The sequence below is a fragment of the Enhydra lutris genome, unplaced genomic scaffold, assembly GCF_002288905.1.
Source record: "Enhydra lutris kenyoni isolate GAN:26980312 unplaced genomic scaffold, ASM228890v2 scaffoldscaffold88, whole genome shotgun sequence".
Taxonomy (NCBI): Eukaryota; Metazoa; Chordata; class Mammalia; order Carnivora; family Mustelidae; genus Enhydra; species Enhydra lutris.
Genome location: NW_019154172.1, coordinates 758,454 through 779,620, shown reverse-complemented (window position 1 = coordinate 779,620; position 21,167 = coordinate 758,454). Strand labels below are relative to the sequence as shown.

Here is a 21,167-nt window from a genome sequence, read left to right as displayed (position 1 = left end):
ATTTCCCCCGGAACAACTTTGACCCTTAAATCTTTAAGGTTATAGAAGGCAGAAAGTCTCATCTTCTGTAGCTTCTTCCTGCTAAAAAGGGGCATAGAGATGTTCCTACCTATGGGTCAGGGTTGGTCAGTTGAGATTTAATAGGAGTTAAGAAAGGCTAAGGCAGCTGCATCTAGAGTTAATAACAGATGTGAGTCTTCTTGAGCAGATGATCCATTTCTGGCTTGAAGTTATGGCAGTGAAGGAGTATCGGCACCAGGTGGAGAGACATGGGAGAAAATAGTAAAACATGATTAAAATAACAAGAGAAAAGTAGCCCAGTAAAAGATCTTTGTTAGGTAACCAAAATCTTCCTCCAGTAACCAATTATTAAATGAGAGGGAGGGATTGTTTAAAGCACCAATTTGAGTATTTATATTTTTTAGCAATCCTGTTATATTTTTGGGGTAATCTGGAATACCTACACAACATTTCATTTTTATAATGGCACACGATCCACCTTGTACAGTTGTTAAAACATCTAATGCCATTCTATTTTGTAGAACTGTTGTATGCATTTGAGTTATTTCAGTGTTTAATAATAATAATAATGCTATTTTGAGAGTCATTTAAGGCCCTAATTGTATACAGGTGATGTTAATCATCTTCTAGATTCTGTTTTGTTTAGTAAGCAATCAGGTAATTAATAAGAGGCACTTTTGGGGCACCTGGGTGGCTCAGTGGGTTGAAGCTTCTGCCTTCGGCTCATGGTTTCAGGGTCCTGGGATCAAGCCCCGCATTGGGCTCTCTGCTCACCAAGGGGCCTGCTTCCCATCTCTCTCTCTGCCTGCCTCCCTGCCTACTTGTGATCTCTGTCTGTCAAATAAATAAATAAAAATCTTTAAAAAAATAAGAGGCACTTTTATAGAAACAAAAGAAACATAGGTTGATGGTTACAGCAAATTCTAAACCCAGTGTCTGAGTCTCAAGTGCTGCCATTAAGAAGAGTTTTAGATGTCAGGTTCAAAGCATCCTCAAATGGAGTGGGAACAGGCAGCCAGAATAAAGGTTTTTTTGGTTTGTAATTCAAATGTCTCCAATGATCCTTTCGAATGGCCCATAGAACAACAGGTACAAAGATTGTCTACACATGAGTCTTGTGGCAATTTTTTCGAAGCTGACCTCAAGTTGTCCAGTATTGGTTTTTAGGGCTCTGGTGGGGAGGCAGTTTTAGTTTTTAATGACTATATGTCAAGAGAATAAAAGAAAATTGGGAACCTAGTTTGGAGAGCCATACCTAGATATTTGAGGAAACCAGAAGAATTCAGAAAATAGTGATAAAACATAATATTTACAAAGATGTGTTATTGAGACATTTTTCTCTAGAATCACCCTCATTTTTAATCAGAGAAAGCCAAATCAAGACTAATTCGTTAAAAGAAAAGTCCAATTTTAACAAACTTGGTCTGATTATTTTTATAAGCTCAGTGAGAATAGTAATTGATCCTATAGATCTTTTAAGATTTGCTTTGCCTGAGGGGCACCTGGGGAGCTCAATCAGTTAAGTGTATAACTCTGGCTCAGATCTTGATCCCAGAGGTCAGGTCATGATCCCAGAGCCCTGGGATCTAGCCACCTATCAGGCTCCCTCTGTCTCCTTCTGTCTCTTTTCCACTTGCCTCTCTCCACTTATACTCTCTGTCTTTCAAATAAATACATAAAATTCTCAAAAAAATTTGTTTTGCTGGAACTTTTTTTTTTTATTAACCTATAATGTATTATTCGTTTCAGTGGTACAGGTCTGATTCATTAGTCTTACACAATTCAGTTGCTGGAATTTTTTTTTTAAAGGAATCTCAATTGAACTCTGAGTAGCCGCTCTCCATCAGAAGCCAGGCCAAATACTTGCCATCAGACATGCCTTCAATCCTATAGATTTGGGCAAATCCTTCTCAAGGTCCCCAAAGTATCCTGAGGTTCCCGCACCTGCCAGGAAGTAACATTCTTTATTCACCTGGTGAGGCTGCTGGGAATTCTGTAAGCGAGATACCAGGCCAACAGTTCTAAGGGGCTTTATTGACTCCTTTAAGTCAACCTTAATACCTTATAGCTGTTTGGTCATACCTGGGTCTGAATGTCTCTCTCAAATATGGTAAAGCCTTGGTAAATATTTCCAATGGTGTCCTGTTACAAGGATAACAGTTTCTTATTGAATTTATATTGAAATTTATATTGAAATTGAGGCACATAGAGACTCCCAGCTCCAGCCCCTTTCTGTCCCTGGCTCCCCTTTGCTCCAGCTAAGGCCAAGAAAAGACCAAATAGCCATTCCATTGGACTAAGATAAGATAACAAGTCATTGCTCCGGCTGAGACAGAAGAAAAAGACCAGAAGCCTGGTCCTGTTTGAATAAGAAAAGAAAGAGAAACAGCCCCCCCAGGTGATTTAGCACTCTCCTGAGATGCCTCCACTTAGATTATACTTCCACATGAAAGGGCCATTTGGCCTTGGGGAACTGGGAAAGTGTCCGGCCTTGAGAGACCACAAAAACATGCTGCTACCATCCCCCATTGCCTGTAACCATAAAAACTCACTCCTAACCCTGTAGGGTGCTGAGTCTTTGGGAATGATCCCACTGAGCCCGCTGGCATTAATAAAGCTGTGTTCTCCCATCTCTCTGTGTGCCATTTGGGTTTCCTCGGTCACCTCAAATTTTCTGCAACAAAATAACTATGATTATCATGAAAGAACAAATACTCATTGAATGCTTTTGAATTTCAGAGGGTGTAGGTAGAGAGAAAATTTAAATGCCTCAATTTGTTTATCAAGGAATATTTTATCATACTTTTGTACGTCATAGATATCTGAAGAGAATATGTCCTTAATCTGGAAAAAGCAAACATTAGAGAACCAGCTTTGTTTCAAACAAGTCACAAAAACAAGAGTCACAAGGGTCACAAAAACAAGAGAAAAAAATATTTTCTCTAGTTTATTTAGTCCCATGTTACTAATTCTTGTTCTGTTTGAATACAACTTTTAGTTAGTTTTGGAAATTCTTACCCATTTTAGTTTTATGATTTTTAAAGATACCAAAAACCTGTATTTGTTTAAAAAAAAATGGTTATCAATCTCCTTGCAGATGAAACTTGTTTTGCAAGAGCATTAGAACAGTAACTAAAAATGACAAATTCTCAAAAATGGATATAGCTAAAGATTTGATGAGAGATCATAATATAGCTGGCAAAAAAATCCAGTTATTTCTGTGACACATAACATTTTAATAACCAGAATATCAAGTGATAGCCTCATACCAAAACATATAAAAACTTTAGTAGGAATTGTATATAATCTCCAGAACAGCTAGAGCATTTAACCAAACATAACCAAAGGCTTATTATTTGTTTAACAGTGCTTCCAGAGTAACTTAACATATCAAATAAACAAGCCTAATTGGTTAAAAAGACTTCATTTACAATTTAAATCTCAGAGAAGTTTGTTAAAAACCTCAGAATTTATAAATAGTAGAGAGTCTTAATAGGATTACAGATTATTATAAAACTTAAAATTTAATTCTTTATTTAACTGAAGTGGCAATAAGAGATTCCAAAGGTAAATATGTAGGGTTATATAATTGTTAGTGAAACTTAGCTCCTTTAAAATTGAGAAGTTTTAATTATCTTAAGTAATCAAAGACATGATAGAAACAAAACATACAAACTTTGGTTTTCCAGGCAGACAAAAGAGAAAGAGAGAGAAAAGAAGATACTTTGTTTACATTTTCTTATCAAGAGCAAATCAACAATCCAAGAAAATTTTGTCTTTTTAACAGAGAGAAAAGCAGAATTTCAATCTTATACCAGTGTATACCATTAAAATCCATCTATTTCCAAAAAAGTAAAATAAAATCAAATCCATTTTTTCAACCTTAGTCCTGATGTTGCATAATTTTTTTTCCAAAGATTTCCCTTCATAAACATTTTATAACTTTTTTTAATTCATTCAGATTTTACCTAAGCCCTTTTCTCCCACCAGTCTTAATTACATTTAGCAGAATTTTAATTCTTAGAAACCTTAATCTCCAGTGAAAACTAAGTAGTAACCCATTGAGAACTATCTGTTACACCAGAATTCTTTTGGATCTGAAATTTATAAATACATTTCTAATTAAAAAAAATTTTTTTTTCATAGTGCAACCTTTTACTAAAGCACAAAGCATATTTACCCACAGACCTAAATATTTTTTAGCATCTCTGAAATAAGAAGTCAAAAGCACAAACATAACATTCAGTAATCAATGCTTTGGAATTTTTGGAAAAGAATCAATGCTTTGGAATATTCGGAAAAGAGCTAGATGTCCAACAAATTCAATGTAATTTATCATCCAAGCAAAACTTTAAAATTTTGGGTTACAAAAGACTTTGAAAGGTATCTTAGCAATTATCCATGGAAACTTTGAGACAGAAAAAATTAACAATCATTTTAAGTTATCTTTTTCCTGACAAATTGCAATGGAGAAAACATGAATTTCTTTTATTTATTTTTTTTCACATTTCAGAAAACATGAACTTATTTGACCTTGTGATGTCTCTTGGCCATTGGCTGGCTGCCCCTTGAGTTCCCTTTTCCAGCCAGTGACCTGAGTTTCATTCTTTTGAGTGGCCTGTTTACCCACTTCATCTGATTTTTATTCTGGTAGGCCTATGCTCTCAGGCCTAATTAAAGTACTATTTCTGAGGCTCTGATAGCTGAGATCCATGGTCAATCACATTTGACCCAGTGTGAACCCTCTTTCAAATGACTTCTCCATCTCAAAGAATGGAATTCTTATGCCCAGGTCTCTTCATGTATCTGCCCAAAGGTATATCTTCATCAATTCTCTCAGTCAGTGACATTAATATTTCTTCCTTACATTTATCCCTTCTGTGAGCACTTAATAGGACTCTTGGGGGTAATGGAGAATAATAAAGACCAGTAGAGATTCTGCCCAAGTGGGCTTTCCCTCTGGAAGAACAGAGAGACATACCAATAGACTTGACACTATTCTGAGGAAAAAAAACTGTTAAGAATCACACGTGGGTCATAGGGCCTTCCTTTGATTGTACATAGTAAATTGATTTACAGTGCATTATGTTCACATACACCCATAAGGAAACCTGGCTGATCTTCATGACAAGAACATCTTACAAAATTCTGACCTTAAAATAGACAATACATATTTATTGACTTAACGAAGGAGTGAATACATGAAGGTAGAATGGCAGCCTGCAGCAGCCTGGGGTACAGATAGCTGGCAGCCTCTGGCTTCTGGGATTCCTCTTTGCCCTGTGCACAGAGGTCCTGGAATTCCTGGGGTGGGAGTATGAGGAGCATCACCTCATCCCAGGTATGAACGTGAATGTTCAGCTCCTGCCAGGGCTCTGGGGGCTTCTGCTGACCTGGTAATGTCCAGAGGAGTAGCCATAAGGCAAGTAACATGGAGGTCCCCTTGAAGTTTCTCTCTCCTCAGCCTTTCTTCTTTTCTGGAGTTTGAGATACTAAAGTGAAGTCTCCTCTCATTCCTGTCTCCCAAAAGCTCCCTGTTCCCTAGTCCCATGCACCTTCTGTAGAACCAGCCTGTCACAATCCCACTATGGAAGAAAATAAAGTTTCTCCTTCTAGCACCCCTGCTCCTTGTCCTAATGATCCCTCAGTACCACCTCCTGCACTCCAGCTCCACCAGTGCCATCGGAGTTTCTCCAGGCAAAGCTGCCCAATTCAGCTTCTGAACATTCCAGCCAGCACACTGTCTTATCCAGACAACCCTCTAGAACAAAGATCCAGACCTTTAATCTGGAAAAGGGATTTTCTACCTTTTTGTTAGTCTCAGTGTTGGAGACCAGAATGCATGTGCAGGGTAGTAGCTCTCATGTTTCCTGTGATTTATATTAAAGAATGTTCATAACAGGTATCACAATTTATTTTTATAACATTCTTTGATAAATCAATAAGAGAAACAACCAACAGCATTGAGATATGAAGTTACAGAGATTTATCTGTATCTTCCACAAGAGGGGACACGTGAGAGCTGAGGCCATGGCGTGAAGCCCCAGTTCTTATTCTTAATTATTTCTGAACTCATATGACTAAGCCTAAATGATGTCATACTCCAAATAAGTTTGGCTCATTGCAAACTGTTTCAATGATTATTTTTTCCAATAGGTGAGCATGATGATGTAATAAAAGTGGCTGTAATGTTAAGTAATAATAATAACAGTATGATGGTGATAATAATGATAATTGTGTTTATTGAGGGCCTATTCATGGCTTGACTTGTCACATACCTTTTATTTAGACTTTACAACCACCTATGCAGCAGATATTGTTTACATTATATCAATATGTCAAAACTAACCCAGGCTCAGAGAGAGTAAGTGACTTGCTTTTCCACACAGCTGCTTGGAGGGACAGCTACAGGATAAGCTCAGGCACGTCTGCCCCAGAGACCTTGCCTTTTTCTTGCAGGGCTCAGTCTCCTGACTGGTTTTACTTCTTGAGATACAATAAAATAAGATGTGGATTGTGTCTAAGGGTGCCTAACATTAGCATAGAATCAATAATCCATTATCTGGGTTAAGACAAAAAGTCCCCATACCTGTGTCCCTGCTTCTGCTCCAGTACCCTCCACACCACCCCAGCAGGGCACACAGAATCTGCTCTTGCCACACTTATGCTTAGAACTGTGGCTTGCCATCTGAGGATATACACTTGGTGGCTCCTTCCTCCTGTCTACACTCACTGGCAGCTTTAGTTCTGTGAATATGCCACCATCCCTCCTGTTGTCCTTGCTGTCTCTTCACACATGCTGTTCCCTCCTTCTAGCATCTTCTTTATGCTCCAGTGTGTCTCCTTATCTTTAGATCTCAGCCCCCTGTTCCCTTACTCAGGAAAGCCTTTCCTGGCCTCCCTGGCAGCATTCAGGCTCTATAAACCTCTCCTGTCAAACACTGATCAGGGATTTCATGGACTATTGTGTGACCCTTTGATTAATGTTTGTCTCTCCACTTGACCAAAAGCTTTTTAAGAACAGGGGCTACATTCCTTTGTTTATCTTACCACTGTAGCCCCATGGTGTAGCACAATGCTTTATATACAGTAAATACCCACCAGCTGAATGAAAAAATGCAAGCAGGGGAGAATGAATGAATGATCATCACCAACATTATTATCATCATCTGTATTGGTATTGAATGATCTTTCTTGATTGCTCCAGCCCCTAGGATATACAAATGCTGAAATATGTTTGCAGTCTATCTGAAACTGTATTCAACAGGGCAACCTGTATTTTTATTTGCTAAATCACAGATATTTGCTTTTTTATGCTGTAGGCCACTCAGTTTCGTGTTTGGAGGCTCACTGTTCCATTCTCCCACTGGTGAATGTCTGTGACATTTTCTCCAGAGAGAGAAAGTAAAGTCTTTGGAAGGTGGTGACTCCTGATTCTCCTTTCTTTAAGTGCCCCCTTTCTAGGTTCCTACCCTATGCTTATATCTATCAAAGTTCTTATCACTCTGCATTGCAAATGTCTATTCATCTATGTGTTTTCTTCATTAGACTGCAAGCTCCTTGAGGGCAGAGGCTCTAAGTAGCTGCTCAGAGAATGTTTGTTGAGTGACTGGATGATGACTATCTCTAATCCAATTCTAGGAATCCAGTAGGTGATCTATAAATACTTGTTAAGTGAACCACATTTAATAAGCTCCACTTCATGAAATAAGATCACATACTTTTATCATAGAATTTTTGAGGTAATGACTGTTAATAGGGAAGATATAAAAAAGTAGTGATCACTAAGAAAATACATACACTATTTCCTTGGATTATGAATTGGCTTCTAGTGAACATGGCAGTCTGGGTGATTGTGTTCCCAAGATGCTTGGGGAAGATGCCTGACTGAGGTTCCCTAGGGATATTACAGGACATATTACTCGTATGTCAGGGAGACTGGATCTCTAAAAGCCTGTGATTCTATGCTTCATAAATGTGATTTAGGTTTTACCAAGATTTAGGGATGTGTTTGTGTAACTCTGTGTGTGTGTGTGTGTGTGTGTGTGTGTGTGTGTATCTGTATATAATATGTTCACATATGTATAAATGTATACATATATACACATATACATGTAAATATACATAATCTTTACTGAAATATAATTCACATTTCATGCAGTGTATCTATTTAAAGTTTACAATTCAATGTTTTTAGTATATTCACAGAGCTGTATAGTTATCACTGCAATCTAATTTTAGAGTATTTCTTCACTCCAAAATGAAATCCTATGAAATCCTGAAACCATTAGCAGTCACACCACATTCCCCCAAGCCTTATTTTCTGTTCCCACAGATTTGGTTATTCCAGACATTTTATAGAATGGAATCATACAGGGACACCTGGGTGGCTCAGTTGGTTAAGTCTCTGACTCGATTTTGGCTCAGGTCATGATCTCTGGGCCATGAGATTAAGCCCCTTATTGGACTCTGTGCTCAGTGTGGAGTCTACTTGAGATTCTCTCTTTCACTCTCTCTCTGCCTCTCCCCTCTACTTGTGCACACACTCTCTCTCTATATATATATTAATAAATAAAATCTTAAAAAAAAAAAGAAATGGAATCATATAGTATGTGGTCTTTTGTGACCAGCTTCTTTCACTTAGCATAATGTTTACAAGGTCTATCCATCTTGTAGCATGTATCAGAACTTCATTATTTTTATGGTAAATACATACTCCATTGTATTAGAATACCACTTTGTGTTTATCCATTTATCAACTGACGGACTTTTGGATTGTTGCCACAGTGTGGCTATTGTAAATTTGCTGCTACAATGCATTTATGTGCAAATTTTTGAGTAGATGCATATTTTCATTTTGCTTAGTGATATTTCCATTTTGGTAGAAGTAGTTTGGTTACTCTTTGTTTAACTTGAGGAACTGCCAAACTGTTTCCCACAGTGGTTGCACCATGTACATTCCCACCAGCAATGTATTAAGGGTTTCAATTTCTCCATGTTTTCCCCAACACCTGTTATAGCCTATTTCTTTTACTTTTTTTTTTATTATAGTCATGCTAGTGGGTATGAAGTGCCATGTCATTGAGGGTCTAATGTGCATTTCCTTGATGACCAGTGATAATGAACGTATTTTTATATGCTTATTGTCCATTTGTGTATCTTCTATGGAAAAAAATCTGTTCAGATCCATTGTCCATTTTTTTAAGTTGTAATATCTTTTTTATAATTTAGTTGTAAGTGTTCTTTATATATTCTAGATACAAGTCCATTTTCAGATATATGATTTACAAATATTTTCTTTTATTCTATAGGTTATCTTTTCACTTTTTTTGAGATTCAATTTTTTTTATTTGAGTACAGTTGACATACACTGTTACATTAGTCTCAGATGTACAATATAGGGGTTCAACATCTCTGTGCATTATACCATTATATTGTGCTCACTAAAAGTGTAGCTACCATCTGTCATCATACAACACTATTACAGAATCATTCACTATATTCTCTATGCTGTGCCTTTCATCTCTGTAACTTATTCATTCTATAACTGGAAGCCTGTATCTCCCACTCCCCTTCACCCATTTTTTCCCATCCCCTAAACTTCCTTCTCTCTGACAGTTCTGTTTGTTCTCTGTATTTTTAGGTCTGATTCTGTGCATTATTTGTAAGTACAATTAAAGAAAACTGTTGGGGCCCCAGTGTGGCTCATTTCACCCGGCGCAATGGTAATAGTAGAGCTAAGTGAGGCTTATGGAGACCTTGGAGTTGGACTAAATGTGATACAAATCCTAGCAGATGACTGGCACACAGGGGAATGGGATGGGTGGGGAAAAAGGGTCAGGACACAGTACTCTGAGCAGAGGAAAGAATTCTGAGAAACGGAATCAGACATGAAGCACCGACCTACATTGGCTGCACATTATTGAGCAGTAGGATGTGGTTCTCTGTAACTAAAGACAGCTTGGCATTTGATGTATCTTTGCCAGCAAACACCTTTCACACTTCTCTAAATCACTAGGTATTGATAACACAGTGATGCTACACTGATTACACTCTACAAGTCTGAGCATCTGATGAAGCAGGATTGTCCATTCACCATGGTGTCAACTGTCTGAGTTTACTATGATTAAAAGAGTAGTTGGTTTAGTTCTGTACTAGACTCAAAGTGTTACTGTTTGATGATATGAGTGTGTCACTAACCCTTTCAGAGGCCCCCAATTATCTGTATAAGCAGGAGTATGACTTGTCTAACCTAGTTTTTATCCTGTTGAGAAAACATACACATATTACTATTTAACTTAATTGAGACAACATTATCAAATTTGCAAAATGTGAAAAAGAGTGAAAGTAGATATATAACTTTATTTTGGGTCTTATACCTACTCCCTGGTTTCTACACATTTTCTGTTCATACATTTCCAACTCCAGCCTCTCTCTGTGTCCTTCTATATCTTTATATCTCCTTGTATGTCCTTTTGATGCTCCCAATCACCATCCCTGTTGTGCTTGCTTCCTTTTTTATTTTTAATGTCTCTGTTAAAGGTGGTTGCAACAGAACCAGGGAGCTCTTCTGCTCTGTTTAGAATTAACTTTTCTTTGTTCTCCCTGACACAGGGAGGTGTTATTTCTTTATCCATTAAACAACCATTTGGTGACAATCTATGATAGTATTTTGTGCCTTTACCTTTACCCTAGTTGACACATATGTACTATGTGGTTTAAATACACATCTGATCCACTGAAACTGGGTTTGGGGAGGACGACTGAGTAGTACCCTGGTGATAGGGTAAAACCCTGATTACGTCAATTCTTGAGGGTAGCAGTCACAAGATACTCATAATTTATATGGAAAGATTGAAAGATATCTGAGATGGCAAATATCACCTCCATTTCAGGGATGAGTCCCTGAACCTCCAGCTATTATAATGATAGGAGGGGACTCAAGTGAAAAGAAGAATGTGGCAGAGGTTTTATCAAATCAGTTTAAAAACATACATCTTTGCAAAGATAGGATAAGTATTTATTCTAGCTCTTAGGATCAAGGCATCCTAACACACAGTGTTATTCCATTAAGTGAATTCCATTAAGGTTCAGGAAGCCTGGGCCCCAGAGGATCATAACTCCTAAAAAGCATCTCATAGTACAACAAAGCATAGAGTGCCTCTCTAAATATCTGTAACTCAGGGTAATTTTGTCTCATTGTATATCTACTACCTGAGCCTCTACCTCTAGAAAACTTGGCTTTGAATCCTGGTTCTGCCATTTCCAAGCTTGTGACCACCAACAAATTACTATAGCTTTGAATTTTGTTTTCTCAGCTATAAAATAATAATAATAATTTGTACCCTACCAGGGCTATTTTAAAGATGGAGAGAGTTAATATATGTTGAATTCTTAGCCAAGTGATAGTTATATAGCAAGTGCTCAGTTATCTCTGGATTTATGCATGCTTTTTGAGTTGCCTCCATCTTTTTAAATTAATGAATCCATATATGCTGTGCTTCTGTGACATGACCTATTTCACTCCCAGCTTGTACTCTTTATACTTCTACATATTTTTAATCTCTAACTCATCTCTTTTGGTCTACATTTTATTATATCTATTTCTATTTTTATCAGTTTTATAGATATCTATTTACTCAGCTTTCTTTTGATATCTTTATATCAATTTTATACATCACCACATTGTTATCACCTGTTCCTAGGTTTATATGGTTATATGTCTAACCATGTATATTTCTAAATAGTCCCATCTATCTATAGATAATTGAAAACCAGCATCTTAGCTCCTGGTCATTTGTAAGACTTACCCTCAGGGTCCTCCTCCATGACTCTCCTCCCACTGCTCTCTAAAAATGCGAGCAGAAGGAAGTAACAAGAGTCACAGTGCTCTTTTGGTCTTTGGATTGGACGGTATCAATTCATTCTCCAGTGGTTTAAGATGTGTGAAACAAGCCCAATTTCATGCCATTCTTCCATTCTTCTCTCCACCCATCCATCAACATATTGATATTAATTCAGGAATCTAGAGATACAATGATGAAAAAGGTAAAAAGAGATTCTTCCATCAGGAAGTGCACATCCTATCAAGAGATGAGTGAGGGAGACTCTGGGATTCAATAATTCACATTCTGGTGAGGCCAGCTGGTCTATGTTTTCAGTTTTCCTTCTTCACTGATCTCCTGAATAACTTCTAGGCCAAAATCAAGCCCAAGGCTATACAAGTTCAGAGTACCTTGGCCAAACTGTGTGCTCAGAGAACTACTTTCTCTGTTGTAGTGGAAAAAGTCCTGATCTGGGACTAGAGCTACCTGGAGTCTTATCTCTCCAAGACAACCAACATTAGCTTTAAGCCTCAGAGAGATTCATCTTTTGGGGCTTTGGAGTCCTAATCTGTAGAATGACCAGGTAGGACTGGAAAATTCCTGGGGACCCTTGTTGCTTTGACCTTCTGAAAATCTATGATCCTACCCAAATTTGAAATGATATCTGGAGACCCCCTTTGGAATGAGTATTGGGACCCAGAACTTGAACTCTAAAGTCAGGTGGACCAGGGCAGAGACTTGTCCATAGGAGGGACTGGTATGTGTAGTGTAGGTCACAAAGCAATTTCATACCCATTATCTGATTTTATCTTCATGAGAACCTAGTGAAGTATTTTCACTCCCATCTTAATGTGAGGAAACTAAAACCCTGAGAGCTAAATGGGTAACTGAGTGCTAAATAGTTTAGATCACTTAAATCACATTTAAGTCACATGATAATCCTATGACTTTTCCAATTCTTCCTCTTCCTTATTTCTCTTCTTATTTCTTTTTCCTCCTATGTACCGTCTTCCTCCTCCTTTTTATTTTTCTTATTTATTTTCTTTTCTTATTTCCACTTTATAGATAGTCAATCTGAGGCTCATGGAGGTTAAGTAGCCTTACCCATTAGCAAGTACTAGAGCTCAGATTCAATCCCAAATCTGTCTAAAGTCTATGCTCACAAGCTTGGTTAGAATCTTAATACCTAGAAAGGTTGGAAGGTTACATAAAAAAAGTGAAATGATCCAGGCAGAAGGATTATTTCACTTTCCTTTAATCTCACCAAAGAAAAACAAGAGAATAAGTAAAATAATTAAAACCACTATTCTTTGCATTGCATCACAGATATACTATATATAATGATGGAGAATTGTAGAATATGCAAGTAGATGTAGAGCCTAAAACTATATACCCTATCTAAGAGGGGCACTATTAATTATTGGGCTTATGGAAATTAGGCTTACTATGACAGATCATAGGTGAGGGAAAGCTGGATGTCTAGAATCTTAAGTATAATTTCTCTATTTCTAAATATTAATGATTAATTACTAAATTATATAAACAAAAATTATGTGGGCAAAAGATAAAAAGATGTCTCATCCTGACTGTGACTGCTACATAGGATGCCAGGTTATTACTTCTGTCCTGCACTATGTTGTCTTCAAGGACTACTCCATAGCATTAACTGAGCATCTGCTATAAAGCTACTAGGTTGCTCAGCTCAGGAGTAGGAGTAAATGCTGTGCCTTGCTGCTTATGATCAGCATTTACTCTGAGTAGATGTTGATTATTTTGAGTATTATTCTTGGCTGGATGCTTTTCTATAAAATAATTGCCTTAACCCCCACAAAAACTCTGGAAAGGAAATTTAATTATCTTCATTTTTCAGTTGAGTAAATTAATACTCAGTTGGTTTTAAAGGTAACCCACCTGTGAGCAGCCAACCTGGGATGTTAGCTTGAGGTCTGACCATGTTTTCTTCATTCTGTAATGTTGTATCTTTGAGGTGACTTTAATTCCTTCAAGTTAGGGAAATTTTCCTCTTTTACATTTATCTGATGAGAATATGACATAAGGAGAAGTCAGGGGCTTGGAATAATCTTTTAGGACAGATGATATTTCTGCCACCCTTCATCACCTCTACCACCAAGTCTCCTAGGGATGGAGAAGAAACTGATAGGGTTAAGAAGGATAAAGAAAACAAGAATCTGCTCCTTCATGGTCCAGAAGGTTTGACATTGAAGTGAGACACTCCCACATTCTGTAGGTGACTACAAGGACAGACATATAGGGAGGAGACTGCCTGCTGGAATGGCAACCTGGGTGATGAGCCAGGCAGATGCCAACCAGCTGTCTCATGGTGTAAGCCAGACCCAGAACCCTATATATAAAGACAGTTCTCTGTCCAGATGCTTCAGCCTGAATGTCTGCTTGCTGCAAGGAAGGTGAGTCTAGGGTTTGGGTCCTGGGATTGGGTTAAGGGTACATTTCAGGGGATGCCTAGATTCATGAGGGTGAGGCATAGTGGGGGGGGGGGAGCTGCAAGGAGGAGGAGAGGCACATAAACCTGAGGAGAAAAATCTGGTAGACTTTTTTTATGGGACATAAGAAGAGTACCTGCAGAGTTTGTGTGAAGAACTGAGGATCTGAAGTCAGTGTATTTACCTTTGATAATGGTGGCCTCCTCCTCAGGTACCATTTTCCTACATCAGGACCTCTTTCCCTGGGAAAGATGCATTAGTAATTTACACTTTGTGAGCAGAGTTGTATGTAGGGGGGTTATTTTCCCTAAGGGCATGTGTTTTTAAATACTCTCTATAAATGGAGAATGGAAGGTTTTGCCTTTCATTTTCGGTATTTCTGGAGCTTATTGAGAAGTGTTTTGTTGGATGAGTTAATTGTTAAATCAGCCACCATGCTGTGCTGATCACTGGGCTGCCTGTATATGAACAAGCGAATTTAGGGAAGGCAGAGGAATGGAGACTGCCCTCTCTTTCTCCTTGGATAAATGTAGTGTTAGAGAGTATACCTGCATCCCCCATGTCATGTTTGTAATGCTCCCGCTGTGTAGGGGTTTATGTGTGGCTGAATGTCAGTCTCGTGATTTAGGAATCCTGTACTTTCTGGGTTACCCCATCTTAGGCAGTCATTCCCTGACTTTAAGAGGGGCTGGGGTAAGATATTTGTGAAGCCAGTAAATTGTCCCACTTCAGGCGATTTACAATAGCAATCTGCCTGGGCAAGTTTTCATGGTGGTTCTGAGCCTTTCCAAAGGTTGGTGTGTTTTGTCTGTGTGTATTTTGCATATGTCCATGAGGGCCATTTAAACAAATATACCTAAAAAGATTGAATGTAGAGAAACAAGCATTTTATGTTGGGGTTGAGCTGCCCAATAACTGACTGGATCCTTTACATCCAGTAGATGATTTTAGTGCAGATGGTGCCTGAATGCATGCTCCCATATGCTAATTTTTACGTGTTTGCACATGTGTGTGTTGCCAGTGCATGTATATGAGGATATCCAAGTTTCTGTGGGTGTGGAGACCCCACATTAGGCTACAGCCTTGGAAGCACCTCTACCTTTCTGTGGAGTGCTCTTCTGACACTTAGGACAAGGAATCCTGTTGTCTTCAACAACCTCTTGTGTTGCACACTGGTATCCCACCCCTCCAGGGGGAGACCTTGGATGCCTGCACCCCTGGCTGTGCCTTTGAAGTTCTGTCAGATCAGGACTTCAGTTAGGTCCTTTGGTAGATCCAAGAGAGGTCTCATGGGCAGCGGTGACTAATATTGGGTCCATCTAACTCAGTAAGTGTTCTAGGGCAAAGGTTGAGTTGGGATGAAAATACAGGGAAGAAGCAGGGTGTCTTCCCTTTGGTCCTAAACCCTTCTCCCTAATAACTCATCCTCCTGACACTGATCTTTCTACCATCAGGCCTCACTCACCTGCCTGCATCAGAACAATGTGTGACCAGCAGCAGATTCAGTGTTGCCTGTCGCTCCCCCAGTGCTCTGTGAAGAATTCCTCCTTCTACCCCTCCCAGTCCCCCAGTGCCAAGAGTCAGGTGGTAGTCCAAGTCCCCTGTGAGATGCAAATTATGGAGTGTCCTGCACCATGCCCAGCTCAAGCTTCCCAGGTAAAATGCCAGGCTCCATGTCAGTCCCAGACTATGCAGGTGAAGTGCCAGGCTCCATGCCAGTCTAAGACCACACAAGCGAAGTGCCAGGCTTCAAGTAAGTCTAAGACCACCCAGGTGAAGTGCCAGGCTCCATGTCAGTCTCAAATCTCCTGTGTTCAATGCCAGGGCCCATGCCAGCCTGAGGTTTCCTATGTGCAGTGTGAAGCTCCATGCCCTGTTCAGACCTGCTATGTAGAATGTGCTCCCGTTTGTTATACAGAAACTTGTTACATGGAATGCCCAGTCCAGACCTTTGTACCCCATCCAGCTCCTCAGCCTGTCCAGACTTATGTGGCTTGTAGCCCAGCTTCCCAGACTCAGGGAAGATTCTCAACCCAGTGCCTGTATCAGGGCTCCCGAGTCAGATACGCCCCGCAGCGTCAGTCCCCTGCTTCCTACAGCAACTGCACTCCACATTTCCAATCCGGGGCTTCCTACAGCACCTGTACCCCACAGTTCCAATCCAGGACTTCTTACAGGAACTGCGCCCCTCAGCATCAGTCTCGGGCTTCATTTAGCACTTGTGCACCTCAGTGCCAGGCACGAGAGTCTTACAGGAGCTTCCCTGTCCAGCGTCGCTCCTGGAGCACTGGCAGATGCCTCCCTCCTCGCCAGCAGCAGCCTTCCTACCGCAGCTGTTCCCCTCCAAGACGGTCTGAGCCCTACACCAGCTGGCTGCCATCAGCATCTTCTTCAAGTTCCTATAACTACTGCACCCCACCGCGTCGCTCTGAGCCCATCTATAGCAGTGGCTGTCCTCAGGGTCCCACTTCAGGCTGCTCTCGGAGATATGGTCCCAAGTGCCGGGTAGAGATTTCCTCCCCGTGCTGCCCCAGGCAGGTGCCCCCGCAAAAGTGTCAGGTTCAGATTCCTCCCATCAGACGCTGCCCTGAGAGTTGTGCCCCACGACCCTCCTGGGGCGCCTCTTGCCCAGAGCTGAGGCCACGTGTAGAGTCACGTCCACTCCCAAGCTTCTGTCCACCACGGCGTCTGGATCAGAGTCCAGAGAAATCACTGCAGCGATGCCCGCTTCCTGCCCCACGTTCATGTCCACGTCCTGCTCTACGGCCATATCCACGCCCAGAGCCATGTGCAAGGTCAGAGCCCCGTCCATGTCCTCCACTGCGGCGTCGTTCAGAACCCTGTCTGTGTCCAGAACCACATCCAGCCCCGCGTGCAGCCCCACATCCCAGATCAGTGCAGCGTGAATTTCCCGAGTCACGTCCATGTCCACAGCCCTATGAGCACCCAGAACCTTCCTCACTTCCAGAGCCAATTCCCCTTCCAGCACCCTGCCCAAGCCCAGAGCCATGTGTGGAGCCTAGGTGCTGTCCCAGCCCAAGCTCAGGACCAAATGCAATCCCATGCCCCGGAGACCTAGGCTGTCATGAGTCCAGCCCATGCCGCCTGGACACTGAGGCCCCCAACTGTGGCCCAACTGGTTATAACCAGTGGCAAGGAAGTGGTGACAGCTTTGGACCTTGCGATGGGATTCCAGAGCCACAAGGTTTCAGTGATTGTGGAGACCAAGGAGGCACCTGTGTTGGAGTGAAAGGAGGTTTCTCTGCTGGAACAAAGGGTGCTTACTTTTAAGGAAGCATGGTTGAGACATCCCTGCCTCCTGCCTTGAAAATGTCATGCCTCCTTTCCCAGCAACCTCAATTTCCAACATGTTCTCTGTGCATCTTCCAAAGACAGTCGGAGGTTCCTTGATGCAGAAGTGATGTCCAAACTGCATTGCATGCCACCTCAGGATCCACACCTTAATCTTGGGCACCTTTCCAGCCTACATCTGGCTCCTCCCCTGTACACACCCTCAGTTCTAGCCAAACCAGTCTGGCTACCAGGGCACATCTGGATGTTCTCCAGAATATACCTTAGATGTCCCTGACTCCAAGCCTCTGCTCACTTCCCACCCTCCTTGCATGGACCACTTCTCTGCTATGCCCAGCCTCTGAAATCCAGCCCATCTTTCAATACATCTTCCTTGGAGTCTTTTCTGTTTGTTCCTACCCACAGGAGCCTACACTGACTTCCTAGAACTCATTGCATTGTCTATACCAGCAACCGGGTAACTGCTCTGCAACCTCTCTTGAATTATTTCCCTTTTAAGATGTGTCTGTTTTTCCTGCCCAAGTAGGTTATAAACTCCTGTTTGAGTGGAGTGAGAATATCCTTGAAGTCCCGTGCTTCTCCTGGGGCAAGCAGCTGCTCAGCAAGGGCTTGTGGGTTGGCAGCTTTAGCCATGATCTATCCCAATAGGCAACCCCAGCATCTGGGATAGCTTGAGGCCATGTAACAATAAAAATGATACCCTCAGAGTCTGAGTCCTGCATAATGCTTATTTTTTACCCTTCCTGACACTCTGGGATGAGCTTCTTTATTTTTTTTTTTCTTGAGTTTTCTGTACCTTGAGTTCTTGAGTTTATTGTGATCTGAGCTTTCCTTAACCAGTTGGGTTGCCTTGTGGGTTGTCTCCACTCAGTGTTGATGCGAGTCCACTAGCATCTGATGGGAGAAGCTGGGTGAAAAGGCAGGAGGAATGAGGGACAAGAAGAATAACTCTTGCTCCTCAATCTGGGCAGGTCATCCAGCTTTGGGTGTCAGGAGTGGGAGGGGAGTTTGAGGAAAACTGGAAGTTCTCTGTGGTATTCCACACAGGATACCCCCTTCTTTTGTAAGAATAAACTATTAGAACTTTTCTTTCTTTTTTTTTTTTTTGACATCATAGAAAAGGGAACTTTCAAGGTTGTCTTTGAATTCCTCCATCACTCCTGAATCCCACTGGGCATAAATGGTCTTGGCAGGATGAAGGTGGGGGTTTGGAGGGCAGGAGAGAGAAGGGTGCCTCTTCTTGCCACTCCCTGCCTATAAGATGGGTGCTGCATAATGAGTGCATTAGAGGAGAACCTTTCCCCAAGGGTTAGAGTGCCCTGAGGCCACCAGGGTCTATAGAGAATAAAGGGGGTCCTCTTTTTTTTTTTTTTTTAAAGATTTTATTTATTTATCTGACAGACAGAGATCACAAGTAGGCAGAGAGGCAGGCAGAGAGAGAGGAGGAAGCAGGCTCCCTGCTGAGCAGAGAGCCTGATGCGGGGCTAGATCCCAGGTCCCTGTAATCATGACCTGAGCTGAAGGCAGAGGCTTTAACCCACTGAGCCACCCAGGTGCCCCTAAAGGGGGTCCTCTTAAGAGGACAGCAGGGGGTGACTCTGGCCTGGACTCAGAGATCCAGCTCCACAGTTGGACAACACAGATCTATGGCCTGGCTCTGACGATGTCTTTTCCTTGTCCCAGGGATCAGGTGCTGCAGTGTCAGAGGCAGAGACCCAAGAGACACCTGGCAGAGGAAAACTGAAGTTCTTTATGTGAAGTCCATTTTTTAATTTTATGTGAAGTCATTCATATAATGTGGAGTCATTCATTTTTTTTCCCCTACTAACAAATATTCATTGCTTACCCATGAGGTAGGCACTGGTACAAGGGATAGAAATACCTCTTCTTAGTTCTCAGAGAGCTTACAGTCTAGAGCACTGGTTCTCAGGGTGGTACCTGGGCCAGCAGCATCAGCACCACCTGGGACCTTGAGACAAAGATGTATCACCCCAGACCTACTGAAGCAGAAACTCTGGGGGTGAGGCCTGGAAACCAGGTTTTAACCAGCCCTCTAGGTGTTTCTAATGCCCAATAATGTTTGGTTGTTACTACCTTAGTAAAATACCTTACACAGGTAGAACATGAATATATGTATATGTATATGTATATGTATATGTGTGTATGTGTGTGTATGTGTGTGTGTGTGTGTGCGTGCGTGTGTGTGTGTGTGTGTGTGTGTGTATCTTCTCCAATTTTAAGAACAGCCCATCACACAGGCATTATTATCTCACCATTTTGCAGAGCTGTAAAACTAAGCACACAGGCCACAGCCACACAGCCAGACTCAATTCCAAGCCTACGTTATTTTCTGCTACACATGGCATCCTTCGTCTCAGTTATGGTCCTTGCCTTTTCCGGAGGTATTTCCTGTATCAACCCAGTCATTTTTCTAACATACTTTTATTGGGCATGTTAATTTCACCAGTTTTACCTTAGCCTCTTCTCTTCAAATCCAGGCTGCTCTAGGACTCCATCTGCCCCATGGCACAATTCCCCAGGGGCCTGGCAGGGCCCAAATAACTCCTATGGGGCACCCCTACTTTTCCATCACCTAGTCCCCTCTGTGGGGGTGGGGTGGGATGAGGCTTAAAAGATCCAGAAGGGGATTCTCATTAGATCTCTCCCCTTGTTCTTTCAAGCATACCCCTGAACAAGGACCCTCTTGTATGGAGGATGAGGACAGAAGAAACACAGACCTGGATGAGAGAAAAGGGCATTCACTCCTAGGAAACCCCACCCCCCTCAGGTTCAGGGTACAGCTCACTACACAGGCTTTTGATTACAATGACCCATGACATGCATTGTTCTCTGGAGATAGACTCTGGTTCCCCAGGATAAGTAGGCCTGGATATGGAAAGAGATTGAATGATGGCAGAATAGAGGTGTCTCTGGGTGAGTCAGGCAGGGTCTGGGACTCCCTCACAGACCAGAGCTGTGCACCAGCTGGCCTCAGGGCCATCTCTCTAGCCAGAGAGGTTCAGAGCCGAGGGCTCCTCACTCTGGGGCATTAGTCTGAATTGGGTCCTCCCACCTCTTCTGACAGGATGCTGAGGTTTGAGCCTCTAGGTAGGCCACCTGTGAAAAGTTACAACCCATCCATGGCAGCTCTGAGGAAAGAGGTGCCCAGGAGTGCGGGTCTGCTGTATTAGTCTGTATGCTTTAAAGCTTGGGGCTTCTAAAATGTATGCAGCGATGGGGCTGCAACTCCAGGAGCATGGTTTAAGATCTCCTATGGTCCTTCAGCCTTGGTTTTGGACAGCCCTTCCAGTCACCCAGTCCACTCCCCCCCTCCACCCTTTCACACATGACCTGCCTCCTAGTGCTCTGTCTTTTCCTTCTGTAACAATAATTTGAGCAAAACTTGAAGGGCCAGGGATTGGAATTCCAGAATAAAGAAGACTATTTATAAAAGCCTTTTAAAGGTGCTCAAAGATCTGTGAGAGAAACTCCTCTTTGAATATCAGACTAACAATCTGAAGCAGTGCATGGGTTGCATAGTGTGATT

At 41.5% G+C, this 21,167-nt stretch overlaps 1 protein-coding gene across 1 annotated transcript; it reads left to right on the top strand.

The window, feature by feature from the left end:
* Positions 1-15,790: 15,790 nt before the first annotated feature.
* LOC111161933 (keratinocyte proline rich protein) lies at positions 15,791-17,599 on the top strand. The gene has a single exon (XM_022526005.1). It carries the CDS (start codon positions 15,791-15,793, stop codon positions 17,597-17,599), a length of 1,809 nt encoding a protein of 602 aa, XP_022381713.1.
* Positions 17,600-21,167: the final 3,568 nt, after the last annotated feature.